Genomic DNA, 15,541 nt, shown 5'->3' with positions numbered 1-15,541 from the left:
CAAAACCAAATAATTCTCATAAAATCAGTGTGAAGAGGAAAATGACCATGCTTCTACCTATGCCACACAATTTCTACATCGGATACAATGCAGCAGGACTCAATTGCTCATGTTAATTTGCTTTGAAAATTCTCATACAATCAAAGTTAGCAGTGTCTAGAAAAGACAACCTGGGTAATCCAAACTGACCCTCTTGTATTTTGCAGTATTTTTCTGTCTGTACATTCATATATACAACTCATCAATTTTTTTTGTATGGATTGTACATAGTCTATCCCACTTTTTAAAAAAGTCTCTCTAATCTGCAATTTTACAATAGCCTAGGTCCTAGTTTATTTCCAAAATGATCAGAGTTTGTCCAATATAACACATCTGCACATTATAACGCTTAAAAAAAACCCACTATTCTAGGGGCTTTTAAATCCTCTCCTGGGCTTTAATAGTGATCAAGATGGACTTTTTAAAAATTGAATTTAGTTCTACAGTATTATTTTGCTTCCATTTAACTCCATATGGCTATTACAGTTACATTCCATCCATTACTGTGCACTGGTGAATGCTGTTCCTTCATGGGCTCCCAGCTGTTATAAAATGTACAACAATTATGAAGAGCCAGTTCTAACTGTATACTATATTTAGAATATTTGAATTTAAGCTAGTTGTCATATCAACTGTCTTTGTCAATTCTGCTGCTTCCCCACATGCACATAATCTTCAAAATACAGAGAATCAATATGAAAATAATGTTAAAACATACAATTGAAATATTAATGAACACACTAGAAATTAACATTCAATACAATGCAGTCACCTAATCTATACAGCCTCTTTATTCTCCACTGAAAAAAAAAAATGATCCAAATGTTGGTGCTTGGTAATGACTACTGTATAATCAAGATGAGGAGCAGTCACTAGGTGGCACACACGTGTGAGGACCAGGCAGATTTTGGAGATTGCCTATGTTTATATTTTTACACACTCACCCACCCACCCACTCCACCATGATACCTGTGTACTGGAGATAATACAGCAGCTTCTTCTACATTTAAAAAGGGGCAGTGTGCAAATCTGGAGAGTGAGCCAAAACAGAGGTTGGGAAGGAGACAGTGCACAAGGACTGCATCTCTTTGAAAATGCTTTGAGATCTACAGAGATGGCACTAGAATTCTCTCTCCCTGTATCCTTAGTTTCTGCAAGGGTTCCAGCCAACAACCTCGGCCCATTCTATAAAGCGTCAAACCTTTTCCTTTGTTGGGTTTTGGGGGTTCCTCTCCTTGAGTTTATTTCTATGGAAAGGAACCATCAGGACCTTTCCTTTTTCCAGTCCTTACTGAGAGTTGGGCAAAAGATAAGGCAGAAAAAAATAACTTAACCCAGAAGATAGGGGCTTGAGAGCTACAAATATTCTCTAAAATAAAACCTTATTTAAAAGGAAGACACAGAAAACATTATTTCAGACACCAGAGTCTTCCTTTAACTTGGTTTGTATACAGTCAGATACTGGCATGTTCATTGCTCAACAATTGACCCATTATTGTATTAACGGATACACAGATAACCTTATCACAGATTCAGTAAATGAAGCCGTTTGCAAAAATCAGTTATTAAAAAAACCGACAATGTTATAAGTTTGTGCTACCTCTAAATTTACAACTTAAGATTTCAGTTTTAAGAAAAAGCATCCCTATTCAGTAAGCACACTTCAGCCCAGGGAATAGCTATGTCTGAGAAGTTTTTTCTAGTGCCAGTCTACACTATTCATGGGCAGGCTAATGCTATCATACCTTAATATTTCTGAACACTAAACACACACATTTGAAAATAGAATGCAAAACAAGCACAAAATGCATCCTTGTTTATGAATGGATGTGAGAATCTAAGAGAAACTTGGTGGGTTTTCCTCCTCATACAAATTTCTATATAAGTATTGGCACAAGTTAAAATTTCAACCAAACATAGCTTTTGAAACCACTCAGTTTTCTACCATTCTCTATTTTAGTTGAAGAGTGAGCTAATACATCATAGTATTATATAACTAGGAATGAGCCTAAATTCTTGCATACCTTGCGGTGCCAAACAGGGTCAGGGTTTTTTTGAGATCATTCTCTAAGTAGAAGATACACATATGGAGTTCTATGTTCAGTTCCTCTGGTGTATCACAGCAACAGTGTCTTTCAGCCACCTTCCTACCCCATTTCTGGAAGTTCAGATCAGTCCCTGACAATTAGAGCAGCCCAAATGCTGCTTTAAATTTGCCAGTTTGCAGCAGACCCCAAAGGAAAAGTTATGTCAGCAGGGATTGACAGTGTGTAGCATTCTCTAGCCATGCATTCTTTTGCTCCCTAATCCAGTGTGGATTGGGAGGGGTGGTATAGAGGTACTATGATGGCTTCTCTCAGCTCATGGATTCCCCCATGCTGACGGAATCCCCAGCTGCCCATGTAGGAAAGTTTAAAACTCCTTTTGTGCTGCTAGTGGCATAATGGCAGAGCTGGGATGGTCAAGCATCTTGCTCAAAATCTTTCATAATTGTTGAAAGAACTATTAAAGTTTGTTTCATTACAGCATTTCCCTTGAGTCTTATAAACTGTGTGACATGCACTTTTTTTCTGTGGGAAAAGCAATGCAGGAGAAGAAGGAAGGTGAAGACATCCCGCCCACAGAATGATGAATAACTCAATATTCTGTCTCTCATATGTCATGGCCAGAAGCCTGAATGGACCAGCCAGTGATTCTTATTCATGTGAGAAACAACAACGTGAAATAATGGTTTTCTGTAATGGTGTATCAGTATCAGGAAAGCTGCAGTACCAATGCCGGATCATTATTCTGAGAGAACCACTATTTAAGTGACATTATGGCCACAGTGAATAAGCAGGAACTTGGTGAGGACAAGCAAAGTGAAAGACCTTGAAAGTGGAACAAAGAAAATAGCAGTTCATTGTCAATATTTATTCCTGATGGTATTTAATCAATATAACCTATATACAATTACAAAAATAGACTGTGCCAAATATCTGCTGACAGAAATGAATCTTATGAGCTGGCTAACAAGGACTATATTAACTTCCACTTGCTTATTTTCTGTTGGTTTTGTTTAATCTGCCTCCACAGAAAATGAAAAATACAGATTCCCTACACTGTAGTTTTATTAGTTTCCAAATGAAGGGTACAAATCACTTACTTGCCTTCATAAAACAATTTTTAAAAATAGTTATAAAATTTTATGATGGTTTGGTGAGGAGATGTCATCATTTTCCACGCTTCATGATTCAGAATAATTAATTTAATAAATGTGCCATATGAGAAGAGTAAATAATGGAGAGAGATGAATGATCACTGAAGCATATACAAATTGAAAGGAAAAACAAATTACCAGCGCAACACTAAACATAAAAAGCTTTGAGGGATATTTTTCTGATAATTTGATTGGTGCATTAACCTTTAACAGCCCAACTTTCAAACATGGGCACTCAAAGAAGAGGGGTGAAATTTCCAAAAGCACCTAGATGATTTAGGACCTTACAAACCTAAATCTCCTTGAAAGTCAGTGGGACTTCAGGTCTTAAGTGTCCAATTTATATTTAGGCTCCTAAATCAGTTAGGTGTTGCAATGCTAAGTGCAGGAATGCCTAAATATCTTTAAAAATCTGAGCCTTAGTCTCCAAGTTATGTAGGTGCTTTTGAAAATGTTACCACAGCTTTCTGTCATATATGGATGTCTCAGTTTGGCATTTACGCTTGTAAATATCCATTTTATATGCCTGTACTGTATGCCAATTAAAGTGTCCAAAAAGGAGGATTTGAATGTTCTATTTATCTGATCCTGTTTCAGACAGATTCTATTTTTAAAATATTTTGATATTTAAAAACAAAAACACAGCAGTCTGCATTATTTTCTCATTTGCTTTCATTTTGAGGACAGAGGTAACAAAGGATTCGTGCTCTTTCCCCTGCCCCACTTATATTGGCCAGAATCTCTGATAATATTTATTATTACAGATCACTTTTTCAGCAATCTTTAAAATCGCTTCCTAATTCAAATATTACATAATTTCTATAGAGCACCTGAAAGGTAACAGACAAGTAAGAGTAAAGGAGTCAAAATGCACATAAGCTTCATGACAGCTCCACCACCCTTTTCTATAGTGCACAGTTAGATATAACAACTGTTAATCCTTTAGATCCACGAATACAGCTTCTTTTTCCCTAGTTGAGCACTATCATCAAAATACTGATCTGACTATGCAAATACATGGAAACTGATAATTTAAAACATCAAGTTAAGGTAATTGCTTAAAATTGTATGAATAAAAATAAGTTTCTGTATCAGGACTGGATTGTCATTTTGAAAAACACTACGATATTAAGAATTATTCTCATCAATGCAGCCAATCAAAGCATTGCTTCTTCTTTCCCTACTTTATTCCTACAAAAATAACACTACAGATTAGAAAAATGAAGCAAGACAGACCCAATCATCTGTACTTTCCACTAATTTGTATATGTACATGTGATTCTAGGTCAATATATTTATTTTGTGAATGTTGTATCTTTGGATATTATCAAATCTTTTTGCAAGTTTTTTGCCAAAACATTTGGTGCAGTGACTTACCGGCAGTGTTTGTGTGATCCTGTTAAGGTTTCAATCACAAAGCATTCCCCATCATTGAGACAGTATGCAAGATCCTTGTCTTTGCATGGCTTAAAGTGCTCAGATCGCTCAGTGGAATACGTTGTGGTATCTGTGGAGAAAACATAGGGAGATAAATGCCATTAGACTACCATCAAAATGTAGGATGCCATTAAAAATTGCATTAAAGACCTTTGGAATCATTGGTTTCACTGACATTGGGTTGACGAAGATAATCCATATAATTAACTTCATTTCAAAGTTGGTTTAAACCTTCTAGTTTCCTATATTTGCATGCTACTTTCAAAGAAATAGCTTATCCTTAAAAGGTCTTTTTTCTAGTCCAACAACCATGTTGTTACATACAGAAGTGCCAATTTAAATCCATGTCACCATTTTCCTTTAAAAATACCTTTAGACAGAATTTAAAATTAAATGACAAAATGATGTTGCACTGTCCACTGCATAGATCAATTTCCATTAAAACCTTAGTAATTTTCCTTTTGTTGCTATACTTTCAGAAATCTGCCACGTTTGACCTGTGGCTTCTGCAGCAAAATGTCACAGAAATGGCAACCCATTTCATCCTTAGACCATCCACATTTATTGGAGAAAGTAACAGGCAGTTTATTTCCAGTTGGTTAAATTTTTTGAATTCAACTTATTTTCTTCTGAAAAATGGCCTTCTTTTAAAATAACATTTTTTAACTTTTTCATATTTTCAAAAATATTCCAGTATAAGTCAAACAATCTTCAACCATTAAGAAGAAGAGGTAATGAAGAAAGGGTGAAAAGAGCCTACTCAAGATTCTCATTCATAAAGGGCATGGATTTCAGACCCCTTTAACCTGAACTGTGTCATTTTTCAGGGATATAGTCTTCCAGCTATAGGGGAAACATGTAATGACTAAGTTTTAGAGGAAAACAAAACTTAGTTTAAGCTATAGAAGGAAAAACATGGAAGCAGACAATTGAGTATATTCTTAAACTTGGGACTCCCTTTCTGCTGCCGGATCCATTTAAGAAACCCTTAGCTGGCAGTTTTGCCTAAGCGTAGGTGATTATTGAAAGAGTCTTTACTAGCATAATCACTTGAAGAAACGTGAACATATTTATGAGCAAGCATTACAATCACAGTTGTCAACTTTCATGCGGTAAATAAGCACCCCGGCTTTCACAATAAGCCAAAAATCAAGTTGATCCCATTTCAAAACAAAGCCAAAACACGCCAATCTCTAAGAACCCCAGCACTCTATATGACTAGATCCCCTGGGCATGCAGTCGGGGACTGTGGTGGGCCTGCTGTGCACCCCTGACTCTCTGCCCCCTTTACCGCTGCTTGCTGGGAGCCGATCAAATAAAAGAAGCAACAAGCTACAAGCCAAAACCTAGCCAACAAGCAACTCACAAGCCAATTAAGCCAAAAACAAGCCCAATTTCTGCGGTTTGTTCGCGGGTTTGGTATGTTTTATTACAATACGCTGCTGCAAAAGGCTAAAACAAAAACAAAAGAAGTCCCTTGCAATTTAAACATATTTCTCTTATCCTTCCCTCTAACCGCACCCCTCCACCACCACCCTCCAGATTGGTCAGGCTCAAAAAAATGTTTTCATTAAATAACATTCTACAGCTGGCAGCAAACTGCTTCATTAGCTTCCTTTGTTTTCCCCTTTTGTGTGAGAAAACAGACAGTTTGAAGCATTTATTCACTTAGATTCAACAGCTCAGAAGTGCAGGAAGCACAAAAAAGAAAGAAAGAAAAGAGAGATTTGACTTTACTAGAGTCTTGACTACTTTCTAGGAAAGTACTGAGAAATATCACTATGACTGTCGTTTTGGAGAAGTATTGCCTAAATTTAAATGCACTATGCAGTTAATTTGTATTTTAAAGCAGTTTACTGTACACAGAAGTCAGTTTTAACCATATGGCCCTGTCTGCATTAGAAATACTTATACCAGTGTAGTTACACTTATGCAAACCCCACATATAGTGCTCAAAGGAAATATGGGGAAGCTGCACCAACATAAACCCCATGTAAAAGCTGGATATGCACTTTTTTCAAAAAGATATAAAAAGTTGTACATCCTGCTCTAATCCTGCACCTTCTCAGTTTGCCAAACTCAAGTGAGACCAGTGTTCATTTTCATTGCAAAGCAAAATCCTCCTGCTCAGAAACCCATTCCTTGTTCAGGTATGAACATTTTATATTCAGATCTTTGCCCCAACTTCAATGGGATCTTCAAGACTGTCAACTGCGTGTGTGTGTGTGTGTGTGTGTGTGTGTGTGTGTGTGTGTGTGTGTGTGTGTGTGTGTGTGTGTGTGTGTGTGTGTGTGTGTGTGTGTACGCTGCAGGTTTTACCAGAATTCATATAACAAGCAGCAATAAGTTGGTGGTCAGAGTAGTTTATTTTTAAATTTACATATAAGGCTACACAATAATTATGATTAACATGCTAATTAAATTGATAGAGAGGAAGAGGAAAGACTAATGGAACAACAATGACCTTCAGTTCCAGCTGCTCTGCAACAAGGCCCAAACTTGGAAATATTCAGGAGATATTCATGGGGAGAACCAGAGAAAGCTGACAATATGGTTGGCATATGCAACATTAATTGGGACAAATTGTGTGTCTGAGGAACAGGATTGCATAGAAGGCCGTGGAATTATACACAATATACTGCTTTCGTGAAGATGGTCTCACCTCTTCTTCTCTATATTGGGTTTGTTCATGCTCTATGAGGTGCCACCTGGGAGCAGTCCCTGCAACTGTGCAAATTCCTTGCATGGGGGAGGTTAACACAAAGAAGAGCGCTCTTTGTATCTTCCCCACCCCTATGCACAAGGGGCAGGAACAGTCTGGCTCCTTAATGTGTTAAGAATTTTGTATCTGTTTTGGAAATTGGAAATCATGTCCCTTGAAAAAAGAAGAACAGGAGTACTTGTGGCACCTTAGAGACTAACAAATTTATTAGAGCATAAGCTTTCGTGGACTACAGCCCACTTCTTCGGATGCATACATGTCCCTTGAGTTCTCCATTCAATGTTTTCAGCTGTAGATATGAAGGATGACTGGGTTTTCTAAGAGAGGTTAGAATTTTAGTTATTGTTATCTCATCTCCCCACGATGATACATGCTTTTGTTGCAGCTTCATTATATATTTAAAATAAATGTTTAGAACATGTTGTTCTAAATAGAACCACAGCCAGGAATTTAGGGGAAACCATGGGAAAATACTATAGCGGCTACAAATATATGTTTGAACTCTTCCTAACTGGACTCTTCCTTAAGCTGATTACTTTGAAGGATCCTTCTTTTGTAACTGATCTCTACCACTCTCCAGCCTTCTGTCAATACTAAAGTTCCCTTCCCCTGCATGAATTGCCTCTGAAGTTCCCTACTTTTGATTTAGCTCAAGTTCTTGTGGGCAGCTGACAGGACAAAACCATGACACCATCAAATTAGGCCTGAATAAAGACTGGGAGTGGCTAAGTCACTACAAAAAGTAATTTTCCCTCTGTTGATACCCCTTCTTGTCAACTGTTGGAAATGGGTCACATCCACCCTAATTGAATTGGCCTTGTTAGCACTGACCCCCCCACACTTGGTAAGGCAACTCCCATCTTTTCATGTGCTGTGTATTTATACCTACCTACTGTATTTTCCATGCATCTGATGAAGTGGGTTTTAGCCGACGAAAGCTTATGCCCAAATAAATGTGTTAGTCTCTAAGATGCCACAAGGACTCCTCATTGCTTTTATTCAAGAATATTTAATTGTTGGGGTTGGAAGGCACTCGTGCAGGCCCAGATGTTCTCAACTAGAGGATATATAAATGCCAATAACCCATGGCTTGGTTCCTCTCTTTTGCTGAGCTGCCACGCCCCTTAGTCGCTGATAAGATTAGTAAATGTAGCTGTTCTTCCCTATAGCTCCATCCCTCTATTCCCCTTTGGACTTAATTCAAGTCTACTTCATATTAAGTATAAAATAAAGTATCATATTGGTGGGTAAGCTGAGCTCCTAGTGCTAAGGCTAGTCTGTGGCTTCTTGAACAAACCCTTTGGAAGTAGAGTCAATCTCAAACAGAACTATTTTCTTCAGAGAATGGCAAATGCCAGGGATCATGAATTTCTGCTGGAACCCTTTCTGCTAATTTAGGGTTCCTTTTTAGTAACCCTTCCTTTTTTGTCTCATATTCTCTGCAAAGCAAGTCAAGGAGCAGCATGAATGATTCTAGTGGTCCCAGCTTGGACAACCTGTTACCTGTTTTCAGAGCTCGTTGATTTAGCAAGGGAACCAGAATTGGGTTTAAGTTTCATGGACAGAGTTTCAGATGCAATTTGGATTTTAGGATCTTAGTTCAAAACTTAAGTTGTTTGGAATATAAAAATTAAAGAAATATTTAGTAGTGTTTTTTTTTAATTGAAGTATTTTTGTACAGTGTTTTGGGTCTAAAAGTATTCATTATATTCCTCTTATTTTATCTTTTCTCTCCTAAACCCTGAATTATTCAATCATCTCCTCTGTCACCTGCCAACACAGCTTATTTCTTGAATGTTCCTCAGACCTATCAGCTGCTTTTGCCATGATCAAAATGTGGGTACACTAAATATTCTCCAAGTTCTGTGCTCAGCATTTCCAAATTGCTCTTCATTTGTGTGCTGATAGTAATGTAGTTTTGATTGTGGATGCGGACTGATGTAAACCAGATGTTGAGATTTACAGTATCAGTGGAGAAGCGGAGTATTGATAGACAGCTGGTGTTCTAAATGCATGCGCTGCAGTGGAAGGCAGCATTACATATCTACATATCTGTTCTGGAAGGCAGATCAGTTGCTTTCTTTTCTTGGAAAAGGCAAATTTCTATTGGGTCCATATCCAACAGTAGAGGCTTGGTATCTAAGCCAGTTTTAAAATGAATGAAACACAAGGTCTTCCATCATTTGCTGTGGGAGACTATTCTACAGTGCATAGAACTCACCATTAGGAATGTTTTCCAGACAGACAGCTTTAGTTATAGGTGAATTTAAGAAAAGAAAAAAAAGTATTCTAGGAATTCCCCTTGTATCCCACACATACACCATACCAATTTTGAAAGTTACTCCCCCTCCTTTGATCTGCCACAGCCCAGATTTGTTAACCTTCCAGACACACGGCAAAGCCTATGTTTTCCCTCTCTTCTCTAAGGATGCGGAGAAGGGGATGGGTTGGAGTGACCGAATTTATGCGTGGTTCTTTGTTTATATTTTTGATTGTAATTTCTGAGATAGACATCTGGAGTACTGGTTGTCTGACTATATTTTAAAATTCAGATAAATACAGATTACTCCCAAAGTGCTGAATTAAAAATCATACATACTGTAGTGAAAGACCTGTTCCCCTCTTCCTCCAACATACAGGCACACACAAGTGCTTGTTAACACTTCTGTTTGTAAGTTTGCAAAGAAAGTGGCATAAAGCTACGATACTTGTTCCATTAACGCTGTTGTAAACAACTAACCCCTTTCATAGTTACCTATCAAATGATAAAAATACCATATGTCAAATATCCACTCACTCATATGTGGAACTGAAATCTTTAGATTAGCCAGTGGAATGTAGTAAGCAGAAAATAACAGATCATTACATTGCTTCACATTTTTTTAAACTGTAATATTTGGAGTACCCGAAGGAATGAGGCAAGTCCACATTGTCAAAAAATCAGCCAACTTTTTAATGCAGCCCCACACCTAAGACAGCAGCACCTACCTCTAGAACCAATGAAGGACAGCAAACCTCAACGGAAAAAAAAAACAACTTTCAAATCTAGACCCCCCAGCCTCTATCTTAAAACACATCCACCTGCAACCCTGCATTATAAAGTGTTCAGCAATGTGTGTTGCAGTATCTGTTCAGCTGCTACAGTATGTTTGCTGCACTAAGCACATTGGGAACTTTGTAAAATACTGTAATAAAGGCAGTAGAAAAGTAAAAGACAAACAGAGCAAAAATAATATTGACAATCCTAAAAACAAACATATTTCCCCCAAAAGAACCCCCAATAAGAAGCTTGGAAGTTTCTCAACCACAACAATTTTTAAAATAAGAAAATTCGTAGTGAAATATGAAGACTGCCAAACAAACATACTGTAACCAATTTGAAACCACTAGAAAACTCAAAAATTAAAACTGGCTTAAATCCTGGACCCACTGAAGCCAATAGCAAATCTCCCATTGACATAAGGGGACCAGGATTTCACCCAGAACTTTTATTATCATGTACTCTGGGGGTGTATATAATTGCCCCAATCCTGTAATCATTTCCAGGTAAGTGGACCCCCTGCTGTGGCCTACATTACATACAAGAGAAATACAATAGTATACATATTATTCTGTTTCTTCACATGCGCCATATGTTAGATAAAAATATATGAATACTTCTATAATAGTGAGATTAGAGTTATGGGGGTGGGGGGGAGACACCAAGCACCTGGAATCACATTTTTTTTCTTTTAAGAAAATGCAACAAGTTTAAATGCCTTTTAAGGACCTATGTTTGTTAAGATTTAGCTTCATTCTACCTAACGAAGAGAGGGAAGAGCATCTTCGCGAGCAGGCTGGCTAACCTAGTGAGGAGGGCTTTAAACTAGGGTCACCAGTGGAAGGAGACCAAAACCCTGAGATAAGTGGGGAACTGGGATACCAGGGGGAAGCACAAGCAGGAGAGCGCAAGAGGGGAGGACTCCTGCCTCACACTGAGAAAACAGGACGATCAGCGAGTTATCTTAAGTGGCTATACACAAATGCAAGAAGCCTGGGAAACAAGCAGGAAGAACTGGAAGTCCTGGCACAATCAAGGAATTATGATGTGATTGGAATAGCAGAGACTTGGTGGGATAACTCACATGACTGGAGTACTATCATGGATGGATATAAACTGTTCAGGAAGGACAGGCAGGGCAGAAAAGGTGGGGGAGTTGCATTGTATGTAAGAGAGCAGTATGACTGCTCAGAGCTCCAGTTTGAAACTGCAGAAAAACCTGAGATTCTCTGGATTAAGTTTAGAAATGTGAGCAACAAGGGTGATGTCGTGGTGGGAGTCTGCTATAGACCACCAGACCAGGGGGATGAGGTGGACAAGGCTTTCTTCAGGCAACTAACAGAAGTTACTAGATCGCAGGCCCTGGTTCTCATAGGGGACTTCAATCTCCCTGATATCTGCTGGGAGAGCAATATAGCAGTGCACAGATAATCCAGGAAGATTCTGGAAAATGTAGGGGACAATTTCCTGGTGCAAGTGCTGGAGGGCAGAGCTCTTCTTGACCTGCTGCTCACAAACAGGGAAGAATTAGTAGGGGAAGCAAAAGTGGATGAGAACCTGGGAGGCAGTGACCATGAGATGGTCAAGTTCAAGATCCTGACACAAGGAAGAAAGGAGAGCAGCAGAATATGGACCCTAGACTTCAGAAAAGCAGATTTTTACTCCCTCAGGGAACTGATGGGCTGGATCCTCTGGGAGAATAACATGAAGGGGAAAGGAGTCCAGGAGAGCTGGCTGTATTTTAAAGAATCCTTATTGAGGTTGCAGGAACAAACCATCCTGATGTGTAGAAAGAATAGTAAATATGTCAGGCAACCAGCTTGGCTTAACAGTGAAATCCTTGGAGATCTTAAACACAAAAAAACCGAAGCTTACAAGAAGTGGAAGATTGGACAAATGACCAGGGAGGAGTATAAAAATATTGCTCAGGCATGCATGAGTGAAATCAGGAAGGCCAAATCACACTTGGAGTTACAGCTACCAAGGGATGTTAAGAGTAACAAGAAGGGTTTCTACAGGTATGTTAGCAACAGGAAGGTGGTCAGGGAAAGTGTGGGCCCCTTACTGAATGGGGGAGGCAAACTAGTGACAGAGGATGTGGAAAAAGCTAATATACTCAATGCTTTTTTTGCCTCTGTTTTCACAAACAAGGTCAGCTCCCAGACTACTGCACTGGGCAGCACAGCATGGGGAGGAGGTGACCAGCCCTCTGTAGAGAAAGTAGTGGTTCAGGACTATTTAGAAAAGCTGGACGAGCACAAGTGCATGGGGCTGGATGCACTGCATCCAAGGGTGATAAAGGAGTTGGCGGATGTGATTGCAGAGCCATTGGCCATTATCTTTGAAAATTCATGGCGACTGGGGGAGGTCCCGGATGACTGGAAAAAGGCTAATGTAGTGCCCATCTTTACAGAAGGGAAGAAGGAAGATACGGGAAACTATAGGCCAGTCAGCCTCACCTCAGTCCCTGGAAAAATCATGAAGCGGGTCCTCAAGGAATCAGTTTTGAAGCACTTAGAGGAGAGGAAAGTGATCAGGAACAGTCAGCATGGATTCAGCAAGGGCAAGGCATGCCTGACAAACCTAACTGCCTTCTATGATGAGATAACTGGCTCTGTGAATGAGGGGAAAGCAGTGGATGTGTTATTCCTTGACTTTAGCAAAGCTTTTGATATGGTCTCCCACAATATTCTTGCCAGCAAGTTAAAGGAGTATGAGCTGGATGAACGGACTATAAGGTGGATAGAAAGCTGGGTAGATCATCGGGCTCAACGGGTAGTGATCAATGGCTCCATGTCTAATTGGCAGCCGGTCTCAAGCGGAGTGCCCCAAGGGTCGGTCTGGGGGCCGGTTTTGTCCCAATGTCTTCATTAATGATCTGGAGGATGGTGTGGATTGCACCCTCAGAAAGTTTGCAGATAACACTAAACTTGAAGGAGTGGTAGATAGGCTGGAGGGTAGGGATAGGATACAGAGGGACCTAGACAAATTAGAGGATTGGACCAAAAGAAATATGATGAGGTTCAACAAGGACAAGTGCAGAGTCCTACACTTAGGACAGAAGAATCCCATGCACTGCTACAGACTAGGGACCGAGTGGCTAGGCAGCAGTTCTGTGGAAAAGGACTTAGGGTTTAAAGTGGATGAGAAGCTGGATATGAGTCAACAGTGTGCCCTTGTTGCCAAGAAGGCTAACAGCATTTTGGGCTGTATAAGTAGGGGCATTGCCAGCAGATCGAGGTACGTGATCATTCCCCTCTATTTGACATTGGTGAGGCCTCATCTGAAGTACGGTGTCCAGTTTTGGGCCCCACACTACAAGAAGGATGTGGAAAAATTGGAAAGAGTCCAGCAGAGGGCAACAAAAATGATTAGGGGGTTGGAGCACATGATTTATGAGGAGAGGCTGAGGGAACTGGGATTATATAGTCTGCAGAAGAGAAGAATGATGGGGGATTTGATAGCTGCTTTCAGCTACCTGAAAGGGGGTTCCAAAGAGGATGGATCTAGACTGTTCTCAGTGGTAGCAGATGACAAGGAACAAAGAACAAGGAGTAATGGTCTCAAGTTGCACTGGGGGAGCTTTAGATTGGATATTAGGAAAAAACTTTTTCACTAGGAGGTTGGTGAAGCACTGGAATGGGTTACCTAGGGAGGTGGTGGAATCTCCTTCCTTAGAGGTTTTTAAGGTCAGGCTTGACAAAGCCCTGGCTGGGATGATTTAGTTGGGGATTGGTCCTTCTTTGAGCAGGGGGTTGGACTAGATAACCTCCTGAGGTCCCTTCCAACACTGATATTCTATGATTCTATGAATGAGGGTGAGTCCATGTTTAATAAATCAGTTATTATGATGAAAAATATTCAAAACAAAGTGATTTTGATGCAATTATCATAGGCCAGAAAAAAAATGCCATGAAATGGAGAGATTCTCTCTTTGGCAACACATTGTGTTGGTGGCATTAGCAGTAAAAAACAGTTCTGTTAATTAAAAAAATCCCCCAAAGCTGCAGTGATAAATTACAGATAAAAGCTAAACACAGCATTCTACAAATTAAGCTTCTGCTGGAAAACAGTCAAGAGTTTTATTTGGTTTAATTAGCTTCTTTGAGCTAAAATTTCTAATACCTGTCTCAGAAATGCAAAATCACTCCTAGTGTAATAACAATATTAAAAAAAGTCTCTCTCTAGAAAGGCAGCAGTGTCCTAGCTAGCAATCAAACCATGGAAGTTGGAGATTTCAACACACATCACCTAGACATGAGGTCTCAGACAAATGATCACATTTTAATTTAATAGTATTAAACTCTGTTAAATTCAGATATGCCATGAAACTTTATTGGAAATAATTAAAAAGCCTGGTTTGTATGGCTGATAAAGTTATTGTAACATACGATACTTCTTGAAGACTATCATGCTAATATGAGATAGCTTCTATATTCCATTTGTGTCCTGAATCTGGTATTGACTTTTTGTAATGGTCATTAAACAGATATGCCTTCATTTGAAAAAAAAAAAAAGTTAAGATTGAGCATCAAATATTGTGTCAGTGGGAGAACAATAATCTTTGTAATCACAAAGATGCATATATCTTGATCTATACAGAACATCATAGCAAAGTACATGCATCTTTCATTAGAAATACAACAGCTAAAATCAGTGTATATATTAAACATTATGTTTACATCTACATTATTCTAGAATTAGGTATATTGTCCCTGGACAAGACTGACATGCTGCCAGTGATACAGAGATGTCCTTTGAAAAACTCCGTTCCTTCACTGAAATTCCATCCTCAAAGACATCTCTCCTTAAGTTGTTAAGTTAGTCTGCAGTCTTGGGGGTTCTCTTGGGCTCTGCATTGCATTTGGATGCTCAAATAACAGTGGTGGCAAAAATAATTCATTGTCATCTGTGATTGCCCAGAAGATTTCACTGGACCCTGACTCTATGGGACTCACATCTGGCCACAGTGATCCACATTTCTGTAACACGTAGGCTCTACTACTGCAATTCTCTGTATTGTTATGAATTCAAAAGGCTCTGAAAAAGCTCCACTTGAAACAAAGCAGCTTGTCGACTCAGAAACACAGGTCACCAGGAACAC

At 39.1% G+C, this 15,541-nt stretch overlaps 1 protein-coding gene across 3 annotated transcripts in view; it reads right to left on the bottom strand.

Annotated features, from left to right (window-relative positions):
- NRG3 (neuregulin 3) overlaps nt 1-15,541 on the bottom strand; it is a 946,990-nt gene that overhangs the window by 504,006 nt on the left and 427,443 nt on the right. For all 3 annotated transcript variants that reach the window (XM_005294028.4, XM_065551803.1, XM_065551804.1), the window contains exon 2: nt 4,616-4,745. In XM_005294028.4, the coding sequence (XP_005294085.1) occupies nt 4,616-4,745 (130 nt within the window). The remainder of the gene's footprint in view (nt 1-4,615; nt 4,746-15,541) is intronic.

Source organism: Chrysemys picta, chromosome 7 (genome assembly GCF_011386835.1).
Source record: "Chrysemys picta bellii isolate R12L10 chromosome 7, ASM1138683v2, whole genome shotgun sequence".
Lineage (NCBI taxonomy): Eukaryota > Metazoa > Chordata > Testudines > Emydidae > Chrysemys > Chrysemys picta.
The sequence above is the reverse complement of the archived record's forward strand: the minus strand, read 5'-3'. Positions and strand labels throughout refer to the sequence as shown.